Source organism: Rhinolophus sinicus, linkage group LG09 (genome assembly GCF_036562045.2).
Source record: "Rhinolophus sinicus isolate RSC01 linkage group LG09, ASM3656204v1, whole genome shotgun sequence".
In the NCBI taxonomy this organism is placed as follows: Eukaryota; Metazoa; Chordata; class Mammalia; order Chiroptera; family Rhinolophidae; genus Rhinolophus; species Rhinolophus sinicus.
This window is the reverse complement of record NC_133758.1, coordinates 12,885,629-12,901,078: the sequence shown is the minus strand read 5'-3', so window position 1 is coordinate 12,901,078 and position 15,450 is coordinate 12,885,629. Positions and strand designations below refer to the sequence as shown.

Genomic DNA, 15,450 nt, shown 5'->3' with positions numbered 1-15,450 from the left:
AACAGACTCTGCTATGAAACAATGGGGGGCTGGAGGGAAAACCCAGCAGAGGACTAGTAAGAGGAAAGGCAGTCAGTAGCTTGTGTCCCGGAAGAAAGAGGTCCAAAGTGGCTGGAGCTTGGTGAGCAAAGGGGAGGATGGTAGGTACGAGGTCGGAGAGGTCAGTTCAGGGAGGCCCTGCTAGGCCCTGGTAAGGAGTTTGCATTTTATTCTGAGTACAATGGGAGGTCCGTAGAGGGTTTTGGTCAGAGGCGTGACATGGACTCATTTATGTTTTAAAAAGATATTTGGGCTGCTGGTTGGAACCAAGGAAACAAATTAGGCTGTAATGATAATTGAGTCAAGAGCTGATGGTGGCTTGGATTAAGACACATGGAAAAGCTTGACAGACAGGACTTTCAGTTAAAGTATTTGTAGAGAATGAGGATGCCAGGAGGAGGGATGCAGGGATGACTGCTAAGGTTTTGTCCTGAGTAACTGGACACGTGGGGTTGGCTGGAAGCTGATGGACCTTCCCTGACATGGGGGAGACTGCAGGGTCTGGTGGAGGGATAGATTTTGTTCAAGAGGGACTTGGAACGTGTTAGGTTTGAAACGGCTATAAGACACCCACATCTTAAAGCCAATTTAGCCACAGCACCTATGTTTTTCAGATTTATACTCGTCCCCTCCTGTTGTTGTAGTTTCCTTTCCTCTTGTCACACCTAATCTTTGTACCTTAAAGATGTGATGTACGTCTCCTGGCAGATGAGTGGTGTGCAGGAGCACTAACACACACTTGGGAATTTGCAGGTTTACACAAGAGCACTCATCCCGTTTCCCAATGTCACTAGGTGCTTTCCTACCAACCTGTATTACAGAACTCACAGGCACTGTGACTCCATCCATCCTGTGCTAACCTGGCATCAACGTAAAGAATTAAGGAATCTGAAAGCTCTCCCTTGGCAAAAGTTTTCCATTCTTTTTTGAGAGGCTCTACTCCAGTAAAGATTTTCTAGGGTTTCTCCAGACCCTGAAATGTTAATAAGTATGCTATAAATATTTACTCCAAATGTTTTGGATTTTTGTATCTTTCATGGATTTCACATGCCTAGTTTACCTCAACTACTGTTTTTCCCCTAGAAAGTTTGGTACCTTTGATGTATTAAGGTTGTTATTATTTAGATTAACTCCTTCAATTGTAATTTCGTTTTGTTCCTTTGGATGGGTGGACTGAGAGGAAAAAGATATGTTATGAGATCATATTCAGGATAGAGGAGGAAAGAAAATAAAAGTAGGTGAGGGAAATGAAGCTTTCTGAGTGTCAATGATCTTTTCTCCTTCCTGAGGGCCGCCAGCCCAGCTTTATGTGTTAGCACCTTGGCAGATGTGAAATTTCCTCACTTTGGTTTCTTTTGTATCAGTTACATAACAAATTACCCCAAAACCAACAACTTGAAACAACAACTTTTTATTATCTCACAAGGTTTCTGAGGATAGGAATCCAGAAGTGGCTTAGCTGGGTTGTTTGGGCTCACGTTTTGGCCTCTAATGCGATGGCAGTCGAGCTGTCAGCCAGAGCTGCAGCCATCTGAAGGTTCCCCTGGGTTTGGAAACCCCTTTCTCGGATGGTTCATTCACACAGCTGTCTGCAGGAGGCCCAATTTTCTTTCCTTAGTATTTGGGCCCCTGTGCAGAGATGCCTGAACGTCCCGTCCCGGTGGCAGCAGCTTCCCAGAGAGAGCGACCGAGAGAGGCAGGAAGGAAGGAGGGAGGGGAGAGGGATTCCATTACCAACTCCAGGATTTTCTTCGAAGCTCCTGTCAAAAGTTTTCCGAGGTTCCTTGCTGACAGTCAAATGAGAAATGTTTGTATGACATGTATGAAATTTATATCCTGCTTTTCTGTTTCTGTGCTTTTCTGTTGACAAAATAACTTTCATTTTAATACTAAATCATAGCATTGAAATTCAGGTGTCTCTTGTAGCCATTTTCGGTGGTGTTTCAAGTCAACACTTGTCGTTACTAAGTGCACTAACTCCGTTGAGGTGCCAGCCATTCGAAGAGCTGGCACTGAAAACGCCTGCGCTGCTGCCTGGCAGCCATCCACTGCAAGGTGCAGCCTGGTTTCAGATATGTGCGAATGTGGAAACAATATTTCTAAGAATTGAAGAAGTAAGACAAGCAGTGTTCTCCCCCAGGTGTGGGAAGTACGATAGCTCAAAGTCTTCTGCTAGCGAGTTTCTTTCCTGCTCGTTTTACAAAGCCTGGAACTCTGAAACTCGGAACCTGGTGGGGAAGGAGATGTGAATGGGTGATTTATAACAAGGATGGATGGATATGCAGGTTATTTCCAAAATACTTCTTTTTTTTTTTTTGGTTTCAGAAACATACACAAGGAAAACCCCTTTTCTGTGACTTCATGTATGTAACTTTTCTCTTTAAAGGAATAAAGATCACTGTAAACCCAGAATCCAAGGCAGTCTTGGCTGGACAGTTTGTGAAACTGTGTTGCCGGGCAACTGGACATCCTTTTGTACAATATCAATGGTTCAAAATGAATAAAGAGGTAATTTTTTTCAATGTCTTTTAATTCCTCTGTTGTAAGAAGGTAGAATGATAGAAAATGAATGAGTGTCTTTAGCCTCAATATGTTCTTAGGAATTTTGATCTGCTGTGTTGTTCCTGAAATATTCAGTGGTCATGATTTTGGTAAGACAATTGCAAAATTTTGTCTAAAAAATTGTAAGCAGTAATAAAACCAATTCTCTCGTCTAAAAATTGTGGAAAATAGGGATTGCTTGGAGCAACAATGGTAACCAAGAGGAGAAACATCACCAGAATTTTCCAACACATTTATGCAAAAATTATGTTCCAACCAAAATCGTTAATTAAAAGTCTTTCACGGTAACATGGAAGGCGAATACAACATTATTTTAAGTATTCCACATAACTGTATTATGTCAGAAGATTTGGGCTATTGTGAGATTGTGAAGTAGAATTCATTTGGGGGCAGGAGGACATTTATTCCTCTTGTGGAAGTGTCTGATCTGTGCACCATCCAATCACATACTGGAATTGTCTTTTCTTAAAAGATCTTCGAGCCACTCTGCCACTGGGAGGTTCTCACCGATCTGGCTGGTCTGTGTTGTATCTCGTTTAGTGGGCTTCTCTTTTCTCCCTCACCCAGCTCCCCTCGCCCTCTCCCCTTCTGGATCGTACCTTAAAACTCTGTATTCTTTTCAGCCTGTGAGTCAGAGAACTAAGTTTTCTTCCAAACTCAACCATAAGTCTACATTTGCAAACCTAACACTGAGTTAAAGATTATGCTCTTTCCTTGAATGGGATCGCCCTATCTCGCCTTAGAAGAAATGTGTAGTTTTACACAGTTTTGTGTTTCCATCCCTGCCCCACAGGGAAGGTAGAGCAGCTGTGCACTGTAGTAAAAAGACTGCATGTGGGCTTTGGCGCTAGACAGGCCGTGTTGGAACCCTGGCCGCCGTCACTAGCAATGTGAATGCCTGTGGTCGAGGTTGTGAGCGTTTCGCAGGAAGGATGCTTTGTGTGCCTAGGCTTTCAAGAAATGGTAACTAACGTTATCTTTACCAGATTTCCTCCATTGCAAAGTTGCTTTCATTTGAATATACACCTTTTGAGGAAGAAGTGATGGATAAAACTTATTCCAATAGATCATTTGTCACTCATGTCGTGATTTGAGAAAGGCAGGAATGTAGGGGTCAGGGAGTGCATGTTAGACTTGACACTGACAAGCTGAGTTTCCTCAACCCACCCCTATGTCTGTGGGTCTATTTTAGGAGAGAACCCATGGAGCAAGGACTTGATGAGCACCTGCTTTGTGCCGGTGGCCGCGCTGATGAAGCACAGTCAGCAAGGGCACTGCCACTTCCAGTGGGGACAGACAGACAGTACGCACAGGACACCATCCTTTGAGTTAAGAGCTATGAGGAAAATTACCAGGGTGATAGAAATTGAGAAGCCGCTAAAGGTCTTCAGCAGAAGTAACATGACAGGATTAATGTTTTTGACACACAGACTGTGCTAGATGAGAAATAGTGGTTGTGTGGACCAGGGCGTGGCAGTGCGGATGGAGCAAAGCGTGTGAGTCCGTTTATTTTAGAGACAGAGTTAACCAAACCCCATAGATGGATGTGGAGCCTGAGGAAAAGGGAAGAGAGATCAAGGGTGACCCCTAGATTTTTTTTACTTAAGCATCTGGAGACATGTTACATACTGAAGTGTTGAAGATTAGGAGAGGTATAGATTTAGGGAGAAAAATCAGGAATTTGGTCTTAGACGTGTTAAGTCTGAAATGCCTACTAGACGTCTAAATGAGTCAGCCAGTCCGTTTGGAGACAACATTGAAAGTTTATATAGTGGAGGAGGAGCCAGTAAAGAGACTAAGAAGAATCTGCAAGAGAGATAGGAGGAAATCCAGGAGAGCATGATGAGAAGCCTCCAAGGGAAAGGATTTCGTAGAGAAAGGGGTGGTCAGCATCTTCAGTGCTGTGGAGAGGGGGCGGGTCCAGAGAGGTCTATTTGGGATTTTTTGTTTATTTGTTTGCTTGCTTGCTTGTTTGTTTGTTTAAAATACAAGGCACTAGAGTATGTTTTTGAGAGTGATACCATAAAAGAAAGATGCTAAAGCAGAGAAAGAAAATTACAGGAGCAAGATCAGAGAGGATGGGATTGTCTGTCGGAGAGGAAGAAACTTTCCCTCTACCCTCTTATGTTCAGTCCCTGCGGGACTGTGCATTAACTGACAAAATCCGGATTAGCAAGAGGAAAGGTTTATTCCTGTGGGAACTTACAGAAGAAGTAGCTCCATGGATGGTTAGACTTAGAGGCTTATACACCTAACTTAGTGGGGAAAAGCTAGGAAGGAGAAAAGGCCTCTTTGGGAAGAGCAAATGGGTTTCTTTAGGAAATACAAAGGGGTTTCTAGAAGAGTAAATGGGAGATAAGAAAGCTTGTGATATTGTTTATTCATGCAGGTGCGAGTGGTTTTTCCATTGTCTTCCTGACCATCAAACTCCCCTGGAGTGGGGATTTATGGCAGATCTATTCTTGGGGTCCTTCCTGGGAGTAAAAGCCGCCCTGAAGAAGGAATTTATGGCAGCCTCATTTCCCAGAAGGTTCTGCTTTTAGTCAGATAAAGAGCTCTGAGAAGGCTTTTTATCTGCCTCTGTTGAATCCCAAATGTCTTCAGCTTGAACTAATCTTCATACCAACTCGGGGGTTCTGAGTGGATCCCCACAGATCCTAAGCCCAGGTAGCCTTTGTTAGGAAGACACCTTTTCTGTTTTAACAGGAGGGGGAACAGCAGTTATAAGTAGGTGCAGACACAGATAGGAGTGTGATTTGATGGGAAGAAGAGGACAGAGTTTCTGTCTGAGGTCAGTGGCTGCGAGAAGTAGGACTGCGGTATTTCTGAGGAGAGAAAGTACACATTAATAGTCTAGCAGGAAAGGAAACGGAGCAGGTTAACATGATAGGATTGTCAGGTGGTGCTACCGTGTTTCCCTGAAAATAAGACCGGGTCTTATATTAAGGTTTGCTCCAAAAGACGCATTAGGGTTTATGTTCGGGGGATGTCATCCTGAAAAACCACGCTAGGGCTTATTTTCCAGTTAGGTCTTATTTTCGGGGAAACATGGTAAGTGCAGCCTGCGATCCAGCCGTCAAATCTTCAACAAAATGCCCTTTCTGTCACAGTTTCTGAGAGGGGAAAGAGTTGAATTAGTTGGGGTTTGGAGAGAAAAAGGGCTGAGCTTGTGAAAGTACTTTGCAAGGGAGCTAATATAATATAACATGGCACTTAGGCCCTTGGCAGTGTGTCAGAGTTGGGGGGCGCTGATAAATTGAAGGGAGCAGCAAGGGTGAAACAAACCTTAGTGTGGTGACCAAAGTTTGGGAAACCCTTGGAGGGCCATTTCTTCCCATCGCTCGTATGCTTTCCACAGCCCTTCTCTGCCCAGACCTTCAGAGAAGTATATTGGTAGAGGAGCCTATCCGCTTCTAGAATTTTGCAGATGAGAAAATGGTCTCTTGAGGTGAAATAACTTGGTCACGTGTGCACAGCTAGTTTGGTCAGAATTCAGGTTACCTAGTAGCCCGGCCGAACTTCCTGCGTACTCTGTCTTTCATGTGGTGTGTGTCATGTTGTGTGGCTCCTTAACTCATAAATGTTGCAATTGTAGCTTCTTTAAATACCAACAATTGAACCGTTTTATATGACAGAACAGATACTTTCTGTTCGTGTGTGCGTTTGGGGAAGATATATGGGAGAGAACTTATTAACTCTCTGGTTAATGGGTTTATAGAAGATTGTGGATTTCTTCAGTCCTAAATTATTCAAAATGTTATTAGAACGTGGAAAAAAGATACACTTTTCAAAGCTCCAAGGACATCATACATTCTACACAGCACGTGTTTTCATAAGGCTTGTTTTGACGAGTCATTCACTGGCATTCTCTTATTCATTCTTTCACAGATTCCAAATGGAAATGCATCAGAACTTATTTTTAACACAGTGCATGTTAAAGATGCAGGCTTTTATGTCTGTCGAGTCAATAATAATTTCACCTTTGAATTCAGCCAGTGGTCACAGCTGGATGTTTGTGATGTCACAGAAATAGCAGAAAGCTTCCAGGGTAAGTAATTAACTTGAATGTTGGCAAGGGAATTGCCTTATTTTATTTTATTTTGTTTTATTTTAAATGTTTACTTTTAAATGATTTCAAAGTATGAAAATATTACCCAAAGCACGCATTTGTACTTTCCCCAATATAAGGTCACCAGTTGTTAAGATTTTATCCCATGTGTTTTAATTCTCTTTTACTGTGGATGGATTCACACACACACACACACACACACACACACACACTCACTCACCTTAGGATAACGCACAATCTTTCTCAGTCTGACCCTGCTGCTGACCTCTTAAACTTGCCTTCTTTCATGGATTTGAATGGTGTAGTCCCTGATACTGCCTTGCTGCTCACTTTTCAATTCTTTTCTACACTGTACATTTTTCTCCCAAATGACTGTATTACTCCTAAAAATTTGTGCTATAGAATAAAACTCTATCTAGTTGGTGTCTACATGAAAGGGCATGTATGTATCTTTCACTGCAATAAAACATTTCATCAAACTATTTTTACTCTTTGTCGTCCACCTTTTTAGTCCAATAACTAGTATTGATCAAGAAAAAGTCTACTCTAAAGAGTAGCTATCAGATGCTATTTTGTTATATACACACTCACCATCAAGACCATATCCTTTGTCATTTTTGCCAAACAAAAGGAATAGAAGGGAAACAGACTTTTGGTTACTATTCTTATCTTCCATTCTTCTCTTGCAATTTAGCTTTTCCTCTACCTAAATAAATAAACCACCTCAACAACTAGTCATGATTAATTAGGAGAGTTAGTTATATCTTTCTAGACTGTTTCTGTGCATGTAATGAACTTTAATATGTTTATAAATGGGATCTTATTCATTCAGCAAATCCCGTGCAACAAGGGAGACACTGAATGAACCTCTGAGTTTCATGATAGAGACCTGGAATTGCATAACACTGATAAGCCCTCTGTCCTCCACGAACTTAGAGTAACAAATGAATGCTCAGTAAAGAATGCTTTCTGGTATCTGCCTTGGGAAGAAATGCTAGTGATAACTCATCCATAATTATTCAGTACAAATAACAAAACTCCTTATTTTAATAAGTCAAATCCAACAGTAGAGTGTATAGCTTTCTGTGTTAAACATGAATATCACTCAAGATGTTAGTAAGTTGTTTGCCCCCACAAAAAAGATTCTGCGGCCAAACACATTCGGAAACCACTTGAACTATTTTCCCCTCTGTCTTTCACAATGTATGCTAAAATGCTGAAAGCTCTGAGAAGTGCTGCCATTAAAAATATCTGTTTAGGGCGGCCGGGTGGCTCAGTTGGTTAGAGCACGAGCTCTGAACAACAGGTTGCCCGTTTGATTCCCACATGGGCCCATGAGCTGCCGCTGAGCTTCCAGAGGGGCGGCTGGATGGCACAGTTGGTTAGAGTGCAAGCTCTCAACAACAAGGTTGCTGGTTCAATTCCAGCGTGGCATGGTGGGCTGTGCCCCCGCAACTGAAGATTGAAAACGGTGACTGAACTTGGAGCTGAGCTGTGCCCTCCACAGCTTGAAGGATGACTTGGATGGAGTTGATGGGCCCTGGAGAAACACATTGTTCCCCTTATATTCCCCAATTTAAAAAATTGAAGAAAAAAAATGAAGGATGAACTTGAAAACTTTTTTTTTTTTAATTAAAAGGGAAAAATTTTTTTACCCTAGGGATTTTATTTATGTTTAATGATACTTTTCTTTTAATTTAAGGAAGTTTGGATTGCGTCTCTGAAACCAAGCTGCAAATCTGTGTTGAACCAAGGTCCCAAAAGCTGATGCCAGGCAGCACTTTGGTCTTACAGTGTGTTGCTGTTGGAAGCCCCATTCCTCACTACCAGTGGTTCAAAAATGAATCGCCGCTAATACACGAGACAAAAAAGCTATACATGGTAGGAAGTGGATTTGGGGAGTATTTTGTGTTAGTACGTAAAGTAAATTGTATAATTAAAAATTAAGGTAAACATTGAAATTTACATTCTTTGGGATGTTTTCAGGTTTTCAGAATTTTTGTTTCAAGTCTCTTGTTATTTAATATTAATTGATTCTTATATTTGCAAAAGTGCTAGAATATACTAGTACCACATCTAGCGCTTATACTAAAATGTCAAATAGTATTGCAGCGAACTCAGTATTATTGAAATCATTGTATCATTTCCTTGCTAATATGTAACCTGATGAATGAAAATAATCTAAGAATGTCTAAAGCCTTCTGAAACTTTGTTTTATAGTTTTTATAAAGTACAAAATAACTTTTTCTCCAAACCAATTTAAATTAAAATTGAAGAGGAAATGTGTGTATGTTCTAATATTAATGTAGGTGCCTTATGTGGATTTGGAGCATCAAGGAATCTACTGGTGTCGTGTACATAATGACCGAGACAGTCAAGATAGCAAGAAGGCAGAAGTCATCATAGGTAAGCAGTAGTACTCGGTGTTCTGACAAATGGAGTGTCATAAAAGCTATATAAAATGAAACGTTTAAGCAAAGGCAATTCTACTTTTTACCCCATTCTATTCAATGGTGTGTTAAGTATCAGGCGTTAACACTGTTTATACAGAAAATTGAGAGAACACATACTAAATTCATAATCCAGTTTCATACACCAGCAGCAGAAAGAACCAGAAGAATCGTTTTTCATTTAGATATTTTTGAATATTTTATTTTAAACAAGTATGGGAAAAATGTATTAAAACTTGAGTCATCAAGAACTTGCGTTAAGTCTAGTCTCTCTTTGGAGAGAAAAAAAAGAACTTGCGTTAGTGGGAAAAAATTTTTAATAAAACATTTTTTAAAAAACAAACGTCACAGGCATGTGAAGGAAAGCATGATGATTAGTGAACACTCCCCGTTATAAAGCACATAATTGTTCTATTTATGTTTAATACATTTATAGTTGTATTGTTAATGGTCAGAAATGTTGATGCATATGTTGGTTTGCCAACATCTTTCTGTGATATTTATCTCTCTATTTGCTTGATGGCTGCCCTTCCTAAGATCATGAATTACAGTATATTCACATTTGTTTTCTCTGGAACAAGGAAGAACAGATGAGGCAGTGGAGTGCACTGAAGGTAGTGTAATCCTTTGGTTTGAAACCAGATAGCCTGCATGTTGGTTCCTCTTGGGATTGGTGGAGTGCTCTAACCTACTGAGTGCAGCAATGGAAAAAATACTAGCTATAATAAACAATTTTGATCTAAGGATATTGTGTCTTTGAGGGTTTGTAAATTGCCATAGGACACTGTTAAATTGACATACTATGAAAATAACTCAGTTGATTTTCTATTGCATATAAGAATAAAGTTCTGCATAACATCTTATGAATAGTGAACATTTGCAATTAATTCCTAATGCTGATTTTTATCTTCACAAAATTTGCAAAAAAGATGGATGGCTATACTGTCATGGAAAGTTGTTTAGATTATTTTATCTGTTTTTGAGCCATGATAATATGCCTCTCAAATGTGAATGTAATTTCTATTAAAGTTTCAGGACAGGAGATTTATTGTTTAACACATGTTATATCAAATATTAAACATTCTTTTAATATAAAATTGATAAGATCCATTTTTGAAGCTACAAAGTTGTAGCTTAATCTGCCGTGTCACCTTTACCATAATATATAAAGAGAATTAAAAGTCTATTTCAATATATGCTTCTCATTTGTTTTAATTAAAACACTGCACGTAAGTTGTAATTAGTACATTTTAAAACTTAAGTTCCCTTCATATGATATCACATTATTTTGCAAAATTAAGTTTGTGGATTGCAAAGTATTTTTTCAATTTCTGCCTCTTTAAACTATTGTATAACCTTAGGCTCTACCTGGATAAATTAAGAAAATAATGCTAAATCTTATTTTTGCTGATTTTTCTGTTCTTCAAATCTCTATATTGTGTCCCCTTCAAATACGTAGTTACTCTTTTCATCCCAATACATAATTGTGAATGGGAGTTCTCTAGGATAAGGGACTTCCAGTCTCATGGTCTGTGGGCCTTTATAGGAGGGAAGTTACGTGAAGAAATCCTGACCGAGCTCCTCTTTCTTGTCTTACTCCTTATTTGCCTAATTGCATGACTTTTAAAACTTCCTAACGTTGGAGACCTGTTAGAATGAATAAATAACACTAGCTTTGCTGTCCCACTTGGCTTCAGGGTGTTGCCTGTAAATGATCACCTTTCTTTACCTGTAAGATTCTCCTTATAATTTTTGCAGTAACATCATACCATTCTATAATAATTTTCAAATAAATCTGTTCCAAACACTTAGGGATGAAAATCCAACTATGAAACTACTCTAGAAATTTCAGATGGAAAAATGAGATCCCACATTTCTTTCTAAAAATGTCTACAAAATTGAGACATTTTATAATTGGTTGGTTGACACAGATCATGAGCGGAGTCCTATGTCATATCATTTTTTTTTTACCTATGGAACATGATGTTATCAATTTCATTTTATGTGTTTTATTAAAGCTATTTGATCAGGACAAAGGGTGGAGATTGAATTAGGGGAAGCCCAGGGCATTTGTTAAGGCAGGGAAACTATTCTGTGTGAGCACTGTAATGGTGAATAAGGGTATGCAAGTTTTACAAAATCATTTAGTCGGAGGTCAGAGGAGGATGGACTCCAGGATGGGATGCAGAATCTAACAAAAGAATCTAAGTGTACTGCAAATGTATAAAGCAACCTTGCCGAAGAGCAGAAGGAAGAACAAGACGCTGACCTAAGCAATCAGAAATTAGTGAAGTCTGTAAGGTAACAGGCAAAAGAAATTGTACGAAGCCTGGACTCTAGCTGATGCTGTGCTTTAGTTGATGTAGATCACACAGAAGAACAAGTTTTGCCTAACAACTTATGAATAGTATAACGTTTGTAACTTAATGTTAATTTTTATCTCCATAAAATTTGTAAAGGAAAAGTAGATGGCTATAATGTCATGGATCTTTGCCTAAATGACGTCCTTTAGCCAGGGGGTGAGGGTTAACAATTCTGAAACCACTGTACCTCCAAAACCACATTACACCAATTTAACCGTGAGAAACATCAACAAATCCCAATTGAGAGACATTCTACACAATACCTCATCAGTAATCCTCAAAATTGTCAAGGTCATCAAAAACAAGAGAAGTCAGATAAATTGTCACAATAAAGAAGAGCCAAAGGCGACACAGTAAATGTAATGTGTTATCCTGAATGGGGCTTGGAACAAAAAAGAACATTAATGGCTGTGACAAATATACCTTCCTCATATAAGATGTTAAAAATAGGGAAACTAGGTATGGGTGTATACAGGAACTCTGTGCTATCTTCACATTTGTTCTATAAATCTTAAAGTTTTCTAAAATTAAAAGTTTATTAAAAAAGAAAAGATCATTTGATATTGTTAATTAATTTCAAGAAGTTTATAGTTGAGGCCACAGACAGACCTATCTCTTAACTGTTTTGTCCCATAATAGGCCAGAATATCTAAAACTTTGAGCAAATAGTGAGTCTACTTAGCCTTTTGTCATTTAATGAAAATAATAATAGCTTAGAAATTCTAAATGGTATCCACAACAGTATTCTTTCCTATTTAATACTTGCATGGCTTCTCATTTAAGATCTATAGAAAGTTCTAAACTGATGAAACATTGTAACATGCTTTAACAGCTCAAAACCTTCTTTGATTAGTCTTCAATATGTGTGCTAAGTTGGCAGTTGGATTACTTAACCCTAATCTATTTTCTCTTATTTCATTTCAGATGAATTAAATCATCTCGGGCATCCTGGTGAGTAATATAAACATAAAACATTGGTTTTAGATTTTTAAGTTATTGAATACAATAACTTGAAGATACTGTAGATATTCTTTTGCTATAGTAGTATTAGTATTTTTTTCTTTATTAAAATAATATAATTTAGGGTTGGAATTATATGAAGTATAGTTTCATGCAAGTGAAAATATTAAAAATATTCTAGATTATAAGGCTACAAGGGTGGAAAAGTGAGTATACTGAGGCAACATAAAATATCAGTGTACCTTTTATCATTGTGTATGACTCTGAACCATAAAAAGGCAGTTAGTTAGTGGGCGAAGTACATGGTGTTCAATTTGAAAGACAAGACGCAGTCTTTGAAAGTAACAGGAGTAACATTTCTGAACTCCCCAGACCCCTGGGACCTTGTTCAGAGTTCCTCAATCATAGAACATATGTGAACAGGTTGGATGTCTTGATCTGAAGTAAAAGGTGTGTTAGCAGGAGCAGGGGGAGCTATCCAGGTAAGTAGTAGGTCAGTGACCATGAAGAGACTGACAGTTGGCAGGCATGGGCATCAGCCGTTGGCCCGTTTTAACCAGAATGGATTTCTAAACAAATTCAGCTACGGGAAAGCTTTTCATTGAGATTCTAGGCAGAGTAACAGTGAGGACTCCGTGCAGACAAGACGTGTATAGGTCGTGAGCATTCAGAAAGGCAGTGATGGAACCCGGGAATCTAGCTGAAAATAAAACCTTCTAAGACTCGATTATGAAGGCAGTTGTATCATTGAATATTTACAGAGAGTTCTCTTATTTCCTGACATGCGATATCTCATTATCGTAGCACCATATCTAGTTTGCTTAGTTTCATGCCCATATTTTGTTAATGAATATCTGTTATTGTTAATAAACTCCTAATGATGATTGCGCTGTGCTGATTACATGTAGGCGAATTAGACAAAGCAGAAAGCCAGTGTCACCAGTGTCATTCTTGCCGTACCGATCTGGAGCTCAAGGGGAGCCTCAGGGAGACACCCGAGCATCCAAACCTGCCTGCTGTCGGGGAACCCTCCTAGTAATGTAGCAGGTGTTTCTCTTGGTCTGCTTAGAATCCTGTTCGCCCTGCAGTGAACATTGTGAAAAGTGATTTCAGGAAAACTTTTGCAAATAGCCACCACTAAGCTTCTAAAATTTTCTTGGCATCCTTTCATTTTATCTGTACTCTTCAAGACTCAGACACACCAAAACATTTGAGTTTTAGAAAAGTAAAATTTAATAAATTTTATAGACTCCAGTAGCATATGAGTCATTTAAAAATGCACAAAAGTTACCCTCCGTGTAGTAGTAGACACATAAATGATTGAATTCCATCTCTCCCTGTATCTCTTCCTGCATGGTCACCAGGGGTTGGGAGTATTTCATCTTATGTAGAACGGTTGGCAAAGAGCACAAAGTATGGAGTGAGATTTACTCCAAGCTTAATAACTTTGGGCAAGTGACTTACTCTCTCTCTGCCTCAGATTCCTTACCTGTATAATGGAGGTGGTCATGCTCTGTCTCTCGTACAGTGAGGTTCATTTCAGTCAGTTAGATTGAAAGCACGTAGAACAGCACCTGGCAGACATTCAGTAAATGCTAACTCCCCTGCTGCCACCGCTTATTCCCGCCACCCACCGTTTCCACATCGTCACTTCTCCCTGGCGGGTTAAAGATTACCACCCCCAGCTCTGGTGATCCCCCTGCTCTGATTCCAGCTTTGTCCATCCAGGTATATGTTTTTATCAAGAATCTGAAAATCTTAAAATCGTAAGCTCCCTGGGAGAAACCAGAGTCTGTCTTTTAATGCCACTGATGTTATTGTTCATTGTTTCCATATACCTCTAATCCTGAAGAAACTTGTAGCACGAATAATAACACCTTATATTTTTTACATTTTCACTTTTTTATAGATAATAAAGAGCAAACAGCTGACCAACCTCTGGGTGAGTAGAGCTTGAAAATGCTTGATCAACATATAATTATGATATATATCTCTTTTGTGGTGATCGTGAAAAGATTAAAGCCATTTTAACTTGACAGCTTTTGTAAATATTTAAATAATATTGGGACCAAATGGTGTGTTTTGGATATTTGTAAAGGTAGTTATAGGACAAGAAGCTTAAAAAGACTATGATTTCAGTCTCTGGGACCCAGTCAGCTTCTGTGGAGTGATGTCTTTGTTCTAGCAACATGCAAACATACAAACATGTAAAGAGAAAGAAATGTGTATGTTACACAGAAGTGAGTAACACCCTCTCTGGGTGGGGTTAGTTAGCAAAGCAGCTGAGAGGCTGCAGGCACAGCTCTGCATAGTGAAGGATGAGGAGGCGAAGGGCCTCCCAGACAGAACCTAAAAGGCTGGGTACCGCATGGCAGGGCAATGCGACAGTGTTGGACTTGGAGAACTACAAATACCACTCAGTGCTCTGGAGCATGAAGAGGAGGAGCCAGAGGAGAAGGACGAAACCAGGTCTTCAGGAGGCCCATTTCCCATACAGGCCATTGCAGGGAAACTCTTGGGTAGAGGGGTGAAGGAGATTTGTCGCTCTGAAAGGCCAGTCTTGTATCGGTGCAGAAAGCAAACTGGAGGGAGACGTTTTTGGTTAGGATAAAAATGTAAACACTGTTGCGGTCGTCTAGATAAATAGTGAGAATCTACATAGGTTAGTACCATGAGAATGCAGAAAATAGGAACAAATTCAGAAGATCTTTAGGTGATGGAATCAGTAAGCTGTTTTTGTCATCTTGCTATAGGGCATAAAAAGATAGAGAGGAATCACTTGCCTGTTAGGATTCTTGCTTGGACCACTCGGGGGGAGGGATACAGCCCACTGAGTAGAAGAAGACAGAGTCAAAAGCAGGCTTCAGAGGATGGACAGCGGGTGCCTAACCAGTGTAAGGTGTTTGTGTCACATCTCAGTGAAGTGTGCAGCAGGCCGTTGTATACGTGGGACTGTCAGGCGAGGCCAGGACCACGGGTACAGTTAGGAGTGTCACCAGCAGAGACG

General features: G+C 39.7%; 1 protein-coding gene across 3 annotated transcripts in view; it reads left to right on the top strand.

Annotated features, from left to right (window-relative positions):
* MALT1 (MALT1 paracaspase) overlaps nucleotides 1-15,450 on the top strand; it is a 121,322-nt gene that overhangs the window by 84,648 nt on the left and 21,224 nt on the right. For 2 of the 3 annotated variants that reach the window (XM_074339900.1, XM_019729280.2), the window contains 7 exons: nucleotides 2,426-2,547; nucleotides 6,490-6,649; nucleotides 8,373-8,551; nucleotides 8,980-9,076; nucleotides 9,702-9,734; nucleotides 12,408-12,434; nucleotides 14,353-14,385. In XM_074339900.1, the coding sequence (XP_074196001.1) occupies nucleotides 2,426-2,547; nucleotides 6,490-6,649; nucleotides 8,373-8,551; nucleotides 8,980-9,076; nucleotides 9,702-9,734; nucleotides 12,408-12,434; nucleotides 14,353-14,385 (651 nt within the window). The remainder of the gene's footprint in view (nucleotides 1-2,425; nucleotides 2,548-6,489; nucleotides 6,650-8,372; nucleotides 8,552-8,979; nucleotides 9,077-9,701; nucleotides 9,735-12,407; nucleotides 12,435-14,352; nucleotides 14,386-15,450) is intronic. The other variant, XM_019729281.2, reaches the window with a different exon arrangement.